Raw genomic sequence first — 16244 nt, 5'->3', positions numbered from 1 at the left:
AGAGTAGGGTCATGGAGGAGTATGGCCAGATTTCCTAGGCACCCCATTATCCTCTTTACGTCACAAAAGGTCAGGTGCAGCACCAAAACATGCTTATAGCAATCTTACAAAAGCGGAACTTATGCTAGGAATACACGTTTCGTTTTTGCCTTCGTTTTAGCCTTCGATTCGTTTGGTAAACAAATCGAGTGTTGAAAACGTATGTGAAAATAGTCATAATCTCATTATAGTTTCGATTAATAGACCCCAAAAACGAACGACTAGTGATCGAACATGTTTGATATTATCTCTCTTTATCCATCTAATCGAACCATTGGTAGGCTTGATGGCTGTTCAGATCGATTATATATTCGTTTATGCCGTCCGTCCCTGTACTATGTTTCGTTTCTTTGCAGCCTTCGATCATTGGAAAAACGAAACCATCAGAATCGAAAAAAACAACGAAACCGTGGGTGGTGATATTAACCGTACGATCGATTATTTCGGGATCGAAAAGGACAAAAGGCACAATCGAAACGAAGGTTTAAACGAAGGCAAAAACGAAACGTGTATTCCCAGCATTAGTTTTAAAAGGACAGCTGAAGTGAGAGGTATATGGAGGCTGCAATATTTTTTTCCTTTTAAGCAGTACCAGTTGCCTGGCAGCCCTGCTAGTCTATTTGGCTGCAGTAGTGTCTGAATAACACCAGAAACAAGCATGCAGCTAATATTCTCGTATCTGACAATAATGTCAGAAACATCTCATCTGCTGCATGCTTGTTCAGGGTCTATGGCTGAAATTGTTAGAGGCAGAGGATCAGCAGGTCAGTCAGGCAACTAGTATTGCTTAAAAGGAAATAAATAGGGCAGCCTCCATATCCCTCTTACTACAGTTGTCCTTAAAGAGCGGTACAAAACCGTGACACAATATTCAATAAAAACATGTTTTCCTACTTTTTATATGCCATACGGTTATCATATTTGCATTTGTGCATAAGTATTATTATTCATTTAGAAATTATACATTCCCAAAAGTACAGTTTTTTGCTTTGAGAGCTGACTTTGCATTTTATTCATAACTGGTTTTATTCATTACCGTAAGTATTGAAGGCAGAAATGCTTTGAGTGTCTGTCTGTGTTGACGAGCTTCTGCACAGTCACAAAATGTGTCACATTCCTCAATTGATACAATTAAGTAAACACAAGATAACATTATCTACACTTCCAATGCGTCCAGATTTCTCTACACTGAACTTTCAAGTCCTGTGTGTAACCCTTTGAATGCTGTTCTAGTAAAAATGCTGGTAGTAGATAGTATGCTGTAAATAATGTTTTAGAGCAAAGAAGAAATGCTGGGTTTCATTCCGCTTTAAAGCAAACCTAAAGATAAACAATTTTAGACCTGATTCTAAATAAGACCTTCCTGGAATGCCACGGTCTTATTTTGTATCTAAAAGTTTAAAATGCTGACTTGACTGTCTCACGTGAATGATGACGTCAACCGTGGTCTGCGGAGGACATCAATAAGTGTATGTGGGAGGTCTGAGGTCCAGACAAGCTCCTTGTGGCAGGTGATAACGATGTGTTTCAAAACACCAGTGTGTTTTGTCAAGTCAGGATCTGTATTGACACAGACACACTGTTCTGTCAAAACGCGTCGTCATTATCACCCGGTACACAGAGCTTGCCTGGATTCTAGACCTACTACGTACCCTTGTTGATGTTTCCTGCTCTCCACGGTTGACGTCTGAGGAATGGAACATTGGGCATGAGAGATACGCTTGTACACTGTTGCTATCTGGTACATGCATTTATTTTGCTATCTGCAAACTGGATTATAGGTACTGCACCACAGAAGTTCTCTTCCCTCTCCTTTTTCTGATACAAACACCTGTCAAATTTCGCCTCAGAGAGCTTCTCTGGACGCCAAATTTCCTGCTTTTATTGTCAGACCCTGGCATTGGATAATTTTCAATAAACATAGGACAGGTACAGGTCGGCTGAGTTTAGTCAAGTGTGTGTGGCACTGCATATATTTGTCTATAGTGTAATTAGCTATCAGTCTGATTGCAGAGCCATAGATTTTTATCCCTCAAAGTAAAAAAAAAAAAAGGGGGGGGGGGAGGGGGACACTGGCAAGTTCTATCATCCCATTGTGGGTCTGATGCACAAAGTAGTGCTAAAATAGGGTAACGGTGGCAGCTCCCCTGTGGCTGCTTCATGCACCAGGCCCCATGTTACATGCCAGTTCAGGAACTCTTTAATCCATTTTCAGCTTCAACAGAGTTATCTCGTGTGAGATAAGTGCCCTGCTTTTGACCTCAGTCGGCAGAACTCGACCTTTAAATTCTTGGAATGCTTTGATCTCTCCCTGCTTACAGAAAATACAGAAACTGAAAGCAGAAGTCCTCTATTGTATTCCACCGCCCCCTAGTGACAAGTGGCCATAAATACACATTACAGCAGTACTATTAAATAGCAAAGCAAGCAAATGTATCAAATAAATACAAAATGTGCTCAAATAAGTTGGCCTGGTGCACTGGCAAGCCTCTAAATAGATTGGCTGCTAAGGGATTAATGATACATTAGAAAAAAAGGCTGAAAGCAGACCTGGAGGAGAAGCAGAAGCTGCCACCACATTGGCAGGAATAGCGTCACACACTGTCCCCACATCCGTGACAGATCTGGAAGCTGGGGGGGGGGGGAAGCAGGAAGACCAGTCAGCAAAGAATTCCGCAGTGAAAGAGATTATGCAAGAAGAGATTTATAATTAAGCCACATTCAACGATTGGTAGTTTTAATGTTGTAGGTCCTATACTGATTAGCCACAACATTAAAACTACCAATAGGTGGTGTAAATAACACAGATTATCTGATTACAAGGGAATTTATAGAGAGGTGGGATAAATAACATAGCAAGTGAAGAGTCAGTTTGCGAAGGAGATTTGTTGGAAACAGAAAAAATGAGCAATCACAAGGATCTGACTCCTGATAGGGCGACCAATGTGACGACTAGATGAGTTACAACATCTCCAAACTGTGCAATGTTCCTGGTATCCACTGGTCAGCAGTAGCTACCAAAAGAACTCTGAGGAAGATCCAGTGGTGAAGCAGGGGCAGGGCCATGGGGGACTAAGGCTGAGGGCCTGTTTCCACTAGAGCGAATCTGCATGCATTTCCTGCATGCAGATTCGCATAGACAATACAAGTGAATGGGACTGTTTCCACTTGTCAGGATTTCTGAGCGTTTTTCTGTGCAGAAAAAAATCTGCATGGCAGAGCATTCAGAATTCGCACACTTGCGGTGTGCAATTAGCATAAAATGTATTCGATAGGAAATTCGCATGCGTTTTCGTATGCAAATTATACCACGAATTTGCGGGTGTTTTCGCATAAAATCAATGTAAAAGCCCACAGGAACTGACATGGTTAAATTCGCATACTCATTAACATATGCGAAACCGGTTTTTGCGTTTTTCTCGACTAATTTGCACCGTACAGGTGGAAACGGGCCCTGACTGATACACAGCAGAAGAGAAGGCTAATTGATCTGAGCCCATCAAATAGAAGAGGTACTATGCACAAATTGCTGACACGCAAAGCTGGTCATGAGAGAAAGATGCAATGTGTCCTGCATACCTGTGTACCCGCTATGCCTATGGTGACTTCAGGCCACTGCCAACAATGTTTACAACAGTCCATGGAGCAACGAGAGAAGGTTGGGCATCCAAAAATTACAGGTCAAGTCAAGGCATAAGGTACTGCTACAATGTGAAGTTCAATGGATCAAAAGACTAGATGTTTTTACGATCTGTAACAGGAAGGATGTGCAATTCTGTGCTCCACACTTGGCACAAGGTCTCCTCAGAAAAAAATGTCTTCAGGGGATACACTACAGTGTTCTCCACAGAAATTTTTTCCAGCCGGGTGGCATGAAAAAGTATCCAGGAGGGGCGAGATGTTAATGCAGGGCCGGTGCTTCTGTGAGCAACTCTGCTTACAGCAGAGGAGGAGGTGAGCCGATGACAGCCGGGTGCTCACCAAAACTAGCCGGGTGGAGCACCCGGCTAAAAGAGCCTGGGGAGAACACTGCACTATCGGGAGTCGCCATAGGCACTGCGGTTAACATTCTCACATGGTCTTGTTACCCTGCTGGATAATCATGGACTTCGCTAATGATTTTGGGCATGTGAAGGGTTAGGGCTGGTCCACACTCGGGCGATTCTTCAACGCTTTGCTGATCCCCGGCAATCAGCAAAGCGCTGCTAGTAATGTATCCCTATGGATACCTTCACACTGCAGCAGTTGCGATTTTGATTCATCTGCATGCAGCGTTTCGGGGGCGATTGCTCTGCGATTCTCGTTCTATTGAACAGGAATCACAAGTGCAAATCTCACAGAATCGCAAAATTTTAGTTAAAAATCGTGATCGCGGGCTAGCAGCGCTAACAGTTATGAGAAGTGTGTCTAGTTCCTATGGTGATATGGAGGAGAGATGTAAGGGTTCCTACACCTGAGAAAGAGCTTAACCACCCTGGCGTTCTATTAAGATTGCCAGGGCGGCTGCGGGAGGGTTTTTTTTAAATTAAAAAAAAACTATTTCATGCAGCCAACTGAAAGTTGGCTGCATGAAAGCCCACTAGAGGGCGCTCCGGAGGCGTTCTTCCGATCGCCTCCGGCGCCCAGAATAAACAAGGAAGGCCGCAATGAGTGGCCTTCCTTGTTTTGCTTACATCGTCGCCATAGCGACATATCCGCCGATCTCTGTGCTGAGAGCCGCAACAGCGCCCCCACTGGAGCCAGGAGAGGTAAATATATAAAGCCTTGTCAGGCTTGTCGAGCCAGTATTGCGGGACGCTTCGGGGGAGCCAGCGCTGGATTGACTGCAGCTACAGGGATGGGGGAAGCCTCATTGGGACCCTGAGGCTTACCCCTCCCGAGGCGAGTAGCCCCCAGGGGAATTTTTTTTTTGTTACAGGTTCTCTTTAAGCAAGAGCTACATGGAGGTTGCTATGATTTCCTGTTAAACAATACCAGTTGCTTGGCAGCCCTGCTGATCTATTTGGCTGCAGCAGTGTCTGAATCGCACTAGAAACAAACATGCACCTATTTTTTGTCAGAAAAGTCTGATCTGCTGCATGCTTGCTTAGAATATATGGTTAAAAGAATGAGAGGCAGAGGATCAGCAGGACAGCCAGGCAATGTGCATTGATAAAAATTCAATAAATGTCAGCCTCCATATATCCCTCACTTCAGGTTCCCTTTAACCACTTGCCGACCGCACACTCATAACGTGCGTCGGCAAAGTGGCAGCTGCAGGACCAGCGACGCAGTACTGCGTCGCCAGCTGCAGCCTAATTAATCAGGAAGCAGCCGCTCGTACGAGCGGCTGCTTCCTGTCAAATCACGGCGGGGGGCTCCGTGAATAGCCTGCGGGCCGCCGATGGCGGCTCGCAGGCTAGATGTAAACACAAGCGGAAATAATCCGCTTTGTTTACATTTGTACGGCGCTGCTGCGCAGCAGCGCCGTAAGGCAGATCGGCGATCCCCGGCCAATCAGCGGCTGGGGATCGCCGCCATGTGACAGGGGACGTCCTGTCACTGGCTGCACAGGACGGATAGCGTCCTGTGCAGCCCAGATCTCCCGGGGGAGCAGGTAGGAGAGGGAGGGGGGAGAATGTCGCCGCGGAGGGGGGCTTTGAGGTGCCCCCCCCCGCCACCCACAGCAGGCAGGAGAGATCAGACCCCCCCAGCACATCATCCCCATAGGGGGGAAAAAAGGGGGGCAATCTGATCTCCCTGCCTGCACCCTGATCTGTGCTGGGGGCTGCAGAGCCCACCCAGCACAGATCAATCAAACCAGCGCTGGTCCTTAAGGGGGGGTAAAGGGTGGGTCCTCAAGTGGTTAATACACACATTCACCTATCAGTGTAGCATGTGCCATTACCTGGGCCGGTGCTGGTGCTGGCATCCTGAACTTCAGGCGGGTTCTTCGTTAAGGATGCCAAATAATGTAACTCCGCCATAGTGGGAAGCAGAGGTGCCGGGATTGGGTCCGACAATGCCGATTCAAATGAGCCTAAAAGAGATAACAGGTTTGCATTAATAAAGACAAAAGAAATACCAAAAGCCCAATATAGTGCAGTATGCAAAACAAGGGGTTGGAAATGAAAAGTATATAGTGTATATACTCACAAACGTGGGTTACCGCATAGGCAACCACTGTATAGGCAGGTGAGGAGATTAGACCTGTCCTCACTCAGGATTAAAAGTCGCTCTCTGTAGATGAGGAAAAATGGGGATAAACCCCTCCACCAGGGGTGGATATTGGTAATGTAAGAGTGAACAGAGGCGCCAGCAGGATAAAAGGTTCTAAAAGGCTTAAAATCCCTCAGGAGGCGGTGGTGGACTCGCCTCCCCGAAGCAGACAAGATACCGTCAGTTTTATGACAACAGGTTTAATAATATACTCCAAAACAGTGCAATGCGGTTCACTGGTATGTTCCCGCTTCCTCAGGCAATAAACTGATAGGAGTACACAGTATAGTCTCAAGATCACGAACACACAGAGGCGCTATTCGTGACCTTGAGACTATACTGTGTATACTTTAAGCCTTTTAGAACCTTTTATCCTGCTGGCGCCTCTGTTCACTCTTACATTAGGTTTGCATTCAGACCTTGCAAGTCTGCCGCAATGGTCACGATTATGCAACCGAGACCATGACAAAAAGGAAAACGTGAGTAGATTTGCTCATCACAGCCAATCAGATGCTTGCTGTTCTTTTTCTTCATCGTAGCAGAAGTTTTAAAGCTGTATTTATGGCCATTATGTGAAAGCCCTCCTCCTCTCCAGTCTTTGTACAGCCTGTTTGTGCCTGCAGACTAATATCTGTACACTCGTTCCTCATCTTCTGTAATCAAACAAGCAACTAACCACAAGCCTGGGTGGAATTTGTTAAGGTGGCCATACACTGGTCGATTTGCCATCAGATTCGACCAACAGATAGATCCCTCTCTGATCGAATCTGATCAGAGAGGGATCGTATGGCTGCCTTTACTGCAAACAGATTGCGAACCGATTTCAGCCTGAAACCGTTCACAATCTGTTGTGGTGGTGCTGCTGCTGCTGCCCCCGCCCGCCCGCATACATTACCTGCTCCGCCGGCGCGACTCCAGTCCCCCGGTCACCGCTGCTCTGTCTGCGCTCTGGTCTCCAGGTCCGGCATGCCTCACTTCTTCTAGCCCGGCAGGAAGTTTAAACAGTAGAGGGCGCTCTACTGTTTAAACTTCCTGCCGGGCTAGAAGAAGTGAGGCATGCCGGACCTGGAGACCAGAGCGCAGACAGAGCAGCGGTGACCGGGAGACTGGAGTCGCGCCGGCGGAGCAGGTAATGTATGCGGGCTCTATTGCGTCGGTCGTCGGGCACTCAAACGCCGCTAGCGATGCGCTCTTTACCCGCGGGCGATCGACGGTTATTTTCCGCACGGCACGATCGACGGGATCGGACGAAATGGATCGAAATTCGGCGTGTAGCGTGAACGATTGGCAGCAGATTCGATCCCAGTGATCGAATCTGCTGTCGAAACGGGCGCAAATCGGGCCAGTGTATGGCCAGCTTTAGCTTTATGTTTTGTCCAGTAGTAAAAGAAAGTAATTCACACTCAACAATTGAGATCAACAATGCAAATGAGGGAGGTTTGACGCCTCTCTGTCTGTGCTAATGTTTATCTATTATGCACAGCCCCTTTCTCTGGAGGATGCAGTCATAGGACAATGATGTGGTAACTGCTGGCTTTATATGCACTGTAACTGCTTCATAGGGTTCTCAGTATTTATTCAAAAAGCCAAGAGCTTTATGTAGGAGAGAGGTCAGGTTTCTTGAGTACATTTGAAATCGGCGCCAGTAGACTTGGCCGCAGGATACAGCGGTATATGGCTGATCCTGCTTCTGCACAAGTCCGGGCCTATTTAATTACTATTCCCCCTCCAGGCCGCCATGGATAGTGGGGGAATGAAATAATTCGGCTTCCAGCGATTGCTGGAGGCTGAATTATTGTGTTTTTTAAGCAACTTCGGCTCCGTCGTCTGACGGCACCGACGTTACTCACTGAGCGCCGCTATAGACTGATTCCCATTACAGTCTATGGCGGCGCTGGCTGCGCCCAAATCTAGCAGCGCTGAAAAGCACTGCTCCGGGTTTCTCCCCCCATAACTCTGCCCAAGTCAAGGCAGAACAGAACGAGGCAAGCAAGACCCCCTCATACTGCTGCATCTGCGAACCAGTGAACATTTATGGAACAATCATATGCTGATGGCTCCACCATTGAGGCCAATGATTGGCCCCAATGACGAAGCCATGGTCCGGCCTCCAAGACCATTGGCTCTAGTTAACAAGCAGAGTGGCGGTGATTGGCGTGTCTAGTTGCAGCACCCCATGTGACTGGCCGCTCCTGTCTGGAAGACGGAGCCGTAGTGTGCACATATGTACGCTTCTCGGAGCAGCGGAGAAACAGAAGGAATGAATCCCATGAATCTACAAATCACACACCTCAAGTGTGCTGGCTGGCCCAGCTGTCACTTCTCCCTTATTTCCCTTGCCTGTTATACGTAGCTACAGGTGTCCCTTAGTATTAGGTAGCCAGAAGTACCCTCAATATTAAGTAGCTAGAGGTGCCTCCAAATATTAGGTAGCTAGAGGAACCTCAGTACTAAGTAGCTAGATTTGCACCTGACTGAATGGAAAACTCAGCAGTAGAATGCCGAGAGCAGGGTAAGTAACCTCTCATATTCACTCATTAAGACTGTGCATAGGAAAGGAGGGAGGCGCTCTGGGGGTGGAGTAAGCCGCCTTTCCATCATCAGGCGCCTGTAGGCACATGCCTACAGTGCCTTATGGTAAATCCGGCCCTGGTCAGGAGCGTCTTATAGTCCGAAAAATATGGTAGATTTATACAAACCAGCACAAGTAGAATTGGAGCAAATCCGGTGCAAGATGGATGTAGAAGTGGAGCAGCTGCTCAAAGTCACCAATCAAAAACATTTGTGTCATCTGCTACATTCTTACCATCAGTTCTGCTCCAGTTTAGTTCTCTTTGCGCTGGTTATGATAGATCTGCCTCATCACTGTCAGTTTATATTTAGTACTTATATCAGTAGAGTGGCCAGCAGAGGACTTTCTCTCAAGGTGGTCACCTCCTGTCGGCACAACCGGCCACTCTCATCTAGATTAACACGTTCTGACAATATAAAAAGGAAAACAGAGGCCTTGCAAGTGTATAAAGTCAACCAGCAACATTAACATTCACTCACCTGGTGGAATGACAAATTCATTACTCTCCTTTAAGTTTGGCTCATCATTAAGTTCTTTCTAGAGAGGAAAAAAAGTTCTGATTTATTTCCTGCTTTCTTCAAAAAATTCAGCATTAAGAAACAAAATAGATGTACAGATTAGTCTGCAATCTATTCAAGCATCAAGCTAAAAGCCTTCATTGAAAAAGTGAAAACATGGCTTATGAATACAAAGACCATCCTGTACATCAATATTAATAGACTACCTTGTAGTCAGCGTCCAGCAATAATACCCCAGATATAACATGACTGAAAACAAGTCAGAACATTGGTGCACCATTTGGTAAATGTCACACTTAATCTCCATCAGCACTTAGTAGTAGCTGTCCCCCTGTAGACACACCCAGTTACCATTTTCTGTTCAGGTGCTTAATAACATTACTTGTCTCGTACAGCAACTGACTGGCAAATCTACCCCAGCTACAGCCAGGGTAAATGGCGAGATGATTTCCATATATAGAAAGGTCATAGAGGGAATTTGTATTTTCACTGAATTTTAAAATTATGCATAAAGATTTTTGAAAAAGAAAAAAAAATAGGAATTTTTACAAAATAACTAAAGGACCATTTTTGCTATGCTTCCCAACTAAAGACAGTGATGATAGGCTGTCAGTCAGCAGGAGGAAGGTGTATCTTCAGTTGACAGAACAATCACTCTGCCCTTGCATGTCCATGTGACCATAGGTTCAGACTGACTGGGAGTGAGCAGGCAGTTGGAGATTGCCTTCCTTTCTTAAAGGGTACCCGAAGTGACATGTGACATGATGTACAGTGCCTAGCACACAAATAACTATGCAGTGTTCCTTTGTTTCTTTCTCTGCCTGAAAAGAGTTAAATATCAGGTATATAAGTGGCTGACTCAGACAGGAAGTGACTACAGCGTGACCCTCACTGATAAGAAATTCCCATTTGTATCTCTTTCTTGCTCTCAGAAGCCATTTTCTGCTAGGAAAGTGTTTTATAGTTAAAATTTCTTATCAGTAAGTTTTCCGGTCTGTCTAACGTGTGCATGCCGATTAGCCCAAACCATTGTGTACCGGGAAATCAGACCTCTCACCTGCAAATAAAGTGTTAAAGTATACTTGAGATATTTGAAACAAAGGATTCATACTTACCTGGGGCTTCCTCCAGCCCCCTGTAGTCAGTCTGGTATTTCCTTCTGTGTTGGTCCAGTGCATCCGTTGAGCCGCAGTGAAGTCCACGATCCAGCTAGGTTGCGGGCCACTGCTCAAGTGACTGACGATTATGCCCAGAAGCCCGGTTACAGTCATAACTAACTGTGCTTGTGCACAGGGCTGTGGAGTCGGAGTCGGAGTCAAGGAGTCGGAGTTGGGGCAATTTTGGGCACCCGGAGTCGGAGTCGTGGTTTCATAAACTGAGGAGTCGGAGTCGGGAGTCGGAGTCGCATGATTTTTGTACAAAATCCACAGCCCTGTTAAGTATTAGACTAAGGAGTCGGAGTCGAGGAGTCGGAGTCTGAACAATTTTGGGTACCCGGAGTCGGAGTTGGAGCCGTGGTTTCAGAAACTGAGGAGTCGGAAGATTTTCGTACCGACTCCACAGCCCTGCTTGTGCAGAACGCTCCTGGCGACAGCAGTGCAATAGGGGGGCACATCCATACGCAGTAGTCCCCGACAAGCTCAGTCACAGACTTTACCGGGGCTGGAAGAGTCTCAGGTTTACTTTAAGCCTTGATCCAGCAGTATGTGACAAAGTCTTAACATAACATAACAAAAAAAGGGTCAGTTTTAGAGATACAATGGCTGTGGAGCTCAAATAACATCACCATTAACCAGGCCTGGATTTACATCACAGGAGCCTATAGGCACAGATGTCCTGGCACCCTAGACACCGCCCTTCATGAACCTGCAAACCACACCAAACCGCACCGCATGCGTTTGCTGTCACTTCTCCCTTACTTCCCTTGCCTGTCATAGGTAGCTACGGATGTCCCTTAGTATTAGGTAGCCAGCGGTACCCTCAGTATTAAGTAGCTAGTAGTGCCCCCTATTTAAGGGAGATCTCGTTAGTGGAATGCCAAGACCTTGAGGAGTAACCTCATTACGCTCTGCTTGGGACTCTCTATAGGGAAGGAGGGAGGGAGGCACTGGGGGAGGGGAGTAAGCTGCCTTTTCATCATCAGGCGCCTGTACAATGCCTTATGGTAAATCCGGCCCTGCCACTAACCTCGGCTCGCTCAACCTCATCAAAGTTATTAGGTATGATGATAGACTCTTCAGGACGAAACGTAACAGATGATTTCTTCTCTTTCTTCTCCCCTTTCTCTTGCTGTATGCGTCTCTTTTGTCTAAAACAGGAACAGAGGGAAGAAAAAGAAAAGAAGAGTCTGTAACTCATCACAGCCAACTGCAGAATGCTCTAGAAACCGAATGCTTCATCTTCTGCTGCGTGTACCTCTTAATGCTGTCTCCAGGAGTCACAACTTCTTCAAAAGGCTGGATGTTGGCTTTCAGAAGCTGCATACTGCCCTCTGCTGGCTGGCCTCTCTGTGCCACATCACGCTCATACGCTATCAGGTTCTGCAGGGGTATGAGTCTGGGGGCGGGGCTGATCTCCAGACTCTGAGAAGAGAATACACTATGTTTAAAGTGAAATTTCACTCAGATTCAAAAGTAGTCGTCATGATACATATCAGGAGCATTAAAGTCATTTTTAAATTTAAAAATGATTTCCCACTTCGGTTTGCAGTCAGCAATCCCTATGGACATAACCTACGGACATACTGCGCATGCACAGATGGCGCCGACCGTACCGACCAAGACTCATACAATGGGCGCAATAGCAGGAAAACGGTGGCAGACACTGGGCCACAGAAGCTGCGATAAGCCCATGCGCACCTCCCCCCCCCCACACACACACACAGGGCGACAATTTCTGGATTTAATATTTATCATAGTGTCGGGCTTTGGACACAGCGGAACATTTATTGTGAGGATACCAAAAACCGTAAAACCCTCTTTATCCAGAACTCAGTTAACCAGAAGTCTCAAACAACCAGAAAAAAATCCCGGCCTTGCAGGATATATCTATCTACTCTTACACCTTTGTATACAGTAACAAACCTCTGTTACATTAACCACTTAACATCTCAGTCGTTTTCAGCTTATGCATCCGAGCAATGTTCACCTCCCATTCATTAGCCTATAACTTTATCACTACTTATCACAATGAACTGATCTATATCTTGTTTTTTCCGCCACCAATTATGCTTTCTTTGGGGTGTACATTTTGGTAAGAGCCACTTTACTGTAAATGCATTTTAACAGGAAGAATTCATTATTTGTCAGTTTTCGGCCATTATAGTTTTCAAATAATACATGCCTCCATAATTAAAACCCACGTATTGTTATTGCCCATTTGTCACGGTTATTTCACCATTTAAATTATGTCCCTATCACAATGTATCGCGACAATATTTTTTTATTTAAAATAAAAGAGCATTTTTTCCGTTTTGCATTCATCACTATTTACAAGCTTATAAAAAAAAAAAATAGAGAGAAATATTTCATCTTTACATAGATATTTAAAAAGTTTAGACCCTTAGGTAAATATTTATGTGTTGTTTTTTTTTATAGTAATGTTTTTTTTGTTTTTTTTTTATTAAACATTTTATGTGGGCATTTTTGGGAGGGTGGGATATAAAAGTGTTTTATTTGGGGAAATTTTGGTGTATTGTAATGTTTTTGGGCATTTACTTGTAGATTTACTTTTTGGCCACAAGATGGCAATCTCGATTTTTTTTTACATGACGTCACTCTAAGCGTACAATGTACGCTTAGAGGGACACCGCTTCAGAAAGAGCGAAGCTTCCGAGAGAAGCTGTCGCTTTTTCAGCGGGGGAGAGGAATCAATGATCGGGCTCCATAGTCCGATACATTGATTCCGTGGCTACCGAATCCGCGGCCGGGAGTGCGCGTGCACGCGCGCGATCGGCCGCGGGAGCGCGCCTGTCCTCCTTGACGTTTTTATACGTCAAGGAGGACAAAGTGGTTAAGGGAATGTCCAGACTCGCTAAAGAATTAAAAAAAAAAAAAAAAAAAAAAAAGAGCAGAGCTGCGGCGTGGGACATAGAAGATGCCGGGGCTGGAGGAAGCCTCGGTTAAGTGTTTGTTTTCTTTAGCAAGCCTGGAGGTTCTCTAAAGCTGGCCACTAACGGTCCAATTTCTAGCGAAAAATCGTTCGAGCGATCAGAAATTCTGATCGGACGAAAAATCGTTCACTACACCATCAACGAACCAATCATTGCTTCCTATCTATCTCGACCACCAAGAAAATCCAAATTTTCGTTCGACGAAAATTCATTCAGGCGACATTTTTTTCACTCGTTCATAATCGATTGTGTCCACCAATGGAGATTATTTACAACCAATCCGATCAGAATTTATGATCGCTCAAACGATTTTTCGCTAGAAATTGGACCGTTAGTGGCCAGCTTAAGTCTGTCCTGTGTCCTAATTTGTTTTTAATTACTGTATTCAGTGGCGTAACAATAGACCCTGCAAGGGATGCAGCCGCAGGAGGGCCCAGTGGGGAGAGAAGTTTCTTTTCCCTGTCCTGAGAGACTGACAACTAAGAGAGAAAAAAAAAGAAAACTTTCTGCCCTTTGCATAATTGTTCTAATGACTGCATCTGCTCAGCCACTAACAAGTAATCATATAAAGTTTTGTAGACAAAGATTTTTAGACAGTCCCTTTTCAGTGTGCAGCAGGCTCTTGTGTACAGCGCCCAACCCCCAACATCTCTACCACTCTCCAAGTGCTCTATACTGTGGTGATGCTAGAGAAGTCTGCAGAGCCCGTTTTTGCTCCATCAGAGATGGACAGAGTGAGTGTAATAAGCTGAGGTTGGGAGCACACTCATCTGTCAGTTTTCTGTATGCGTTTTGTGCACACCATGGCCCATATGCAATTCACTTTTTATCATTACTTTTCTCCTAGGTTATATTTTCACACCTTGTCATAAAAGGCCTTTTAAACCCCCAGCAAGTGAGAAAATGCTTGAAATAATTTTCATAGTACATTTTCATCTACTTTTTGGTACTTCTCTAATGCAAAGTGCGGAGAAGTTATTTTAAAAAGAACTTGACAAATATCTCCTAGGAGAAAACTCAGGAGAAAAGGTTAATTGCATATGGGCCCATGTGTCTCTGTATTTGTGAAACCATGCCTGCTTTATCACATAAGCTAATGTAATTGAAAGAGGAAATGCGTGCAGTGCTTCACTGCTGTTTTTATCGGGGGGTGGGTGGGGAGGGGCATCCAAAGTTTTGCAGGGGGGCCCAGTGAGTTCTAGTTACACCCCTGACTGTATTTCACCATTAATACAATGTTATGGTAAGTATACAATGTGGGGTATAGTGCTGTATTAGCTAGGCCTATTTTAAACATCGACTCTCAAGCAACCAGAAATTACACTTATCCGGCATCAGCCGATCCTTGTTGGTGCTGGATAATGGGGTTTTTTAGTGTAAATAGTTAAAAAATAATTATATACAGTTTCATCCCACTTTAAGGATGAGCTGATGCCCGCAGCCGTGCACTACAGTGTTCGGCATAGTAACAGCCATGATCTGACGCAGTGTGTTATTTACCTGAATTGCCTGAGGAAAGTTCACTTTCAGCAGAGTAAATGATGCTGGTCTCCCCTCCATTAGGTGACCATCAGTCTTCCCTCCATTAGGTGGCGCCAGTGATACTGGAAAGTTGGGAAGTGGCATGGCTGGGAGCAGCAGTGATGGCTCAGCATGAAGGCGGAGCAAAGGCATTCCTGCGTTGTTCAGCGGCACTCTAAGTAAACTGGTTTGAGCTTTGTGTTTCTTCTCTTCCAGTCTTAGGAATGGTTGCTGTGTGTGGTCGCCCAGCTTTGACATGTGACCAGCTGAATGCCTTGAGCGTCCTTTAACCACAGGCTCCGCCCATCTTGTAGCCTCCTCTGCATTACTGATGGATGCCCTAGAGAGGCCAATGTAAGATGGAGGCTGCGTTCCGTGGCTGGTTGGCATGATCAGAGGAGTAGATTGCCCCCATGCTTCTCTAGGCAGGGGGCGCTCTTTAGCTCTGGAGTGATGTTCAGTCTGTGTTCCAGCTAATAGATTCAGTGGCATCAGGGTGGGCGATGTGTGCAGCTTAAGCAGTGGAAGACCACTGATGTTACTTGATACTGGAGGTGGGTTCAGATTCGGAATCTTTGGTTGTGATACTGAAGGGGTAATTAAAGGCAGAGGAGTTTGGCCAGGAGCGGCACTTAATAATCCTAAATTTGAAGGAATTCTTCCACCATCAGTAGATTGATTTGGAGGTATAGTGATCTCAGGGAGTCTCTGTAGAAACAAAACATGCAATACAGCATTAGCTATAACTAATACAGGTAGTCCCTGACTTCCAACTGTCCGATTTAGGAACATCCCAAAAATGGGACGTTAAAAAAAGTTTCAAAAAGACCTTGTATTTTTTGAGAAAATGGATTTTAAAAATGTAAAAAAAAAGTTTTTTAAACATTTTGCTGCGGCATACTATACTAGAAAAAAACACACCTGATTTGCAATACGAAAAAAAACTAGATAAACCTTATTCGGAGATTGGTTAATGTTAATAAAGCGTAACTTTTAATAAAGTCGGGTTAAAATAGATAATTTGAACAGATTATACTACCCCTTAGAGCAAAAAGTGATACATTGGGTTGGGGATAAAGGTCATTTGTCTGTCAGACTCTCCTCCAAACTCACAATGCATGTATATTAACAACCCCACACACAACCCTACATGTTTCGTTTCCTTAATTGGAAGCTTCGTCAGGGGTAACCAAAGTGCTAAGTGCCTAAAGTGCTAAAGCATATACACTATAAAAATCACATATTACACATATCAAGGTAGCTTAGTAAATAGGTCAGACCACTA

The 16244-nt window shown here is 45.1% G+C and overlaps 1 protein-coding gene across 7 annotated transcripts in view; it reads right to left on the bottom strand.

Moving 5' to 3' along the window:
* The window catches only part of CPLANE1 (ciliogenesis and planar polarity effector complex subunit 1), a 154217-nt gene that overhangs the window by 49896 nt on the left and 88077 nt on the right, over positions 1-16244 (bottom strand). For 5 of the 7 annotated variants that reach the window (XM_068250647.1, XM_068250672.1, XM_068250664.1 and 2 more), the window contains 6 exons: positions 14939-15667; positions 11743-11909; positions 11515-11635; positions 9289-9346; positions 5927-6058; positions 2590-2670 (listed from right to left, as the gene is read on the bottom strand). In XM_068250647.1, the coding sequence (XP_068106748.1) occupies positions 2590-2670; positions 5927-6058; positions 9289-9346; positions 11515-11635; positions 11743-11909; positions 14939-15667 (1288 nt within the window). The remainder of the gene's footprint in view (positions 1-2589; positions 2671-5926; positions 6059-9288; positions 9347-11514; positions 11636-11742; positions 11910-14938; positions 15668-16244) is intronic. The other 2 variants (XM_068250680.1, XM_068250697.1) reach the window with 1 other exon arrangement.

The sequence above is a fragment of the Hyperolius riggenbachi genome, chromosome 1, assembly GCF_040937935.1.
Source record: "Hyperolius riggenbachi isolate aHypRig1 chromosome 1, aHypRig1.pri, whole genome shotgun sequence".
In the NCBI taxonomy this organism is placed as follows: Eukaryota; Metazoa; Chordata; class Amphibia; order Anura; family Hyperoliidae; genus Hyperolius; species Hyperolius riggenbachi.
The sequence above is the reverse complement of the archived record's forward strand: the minus strand, read 5'-3'. Positions and strand labels throughout refer to the sequence as shown.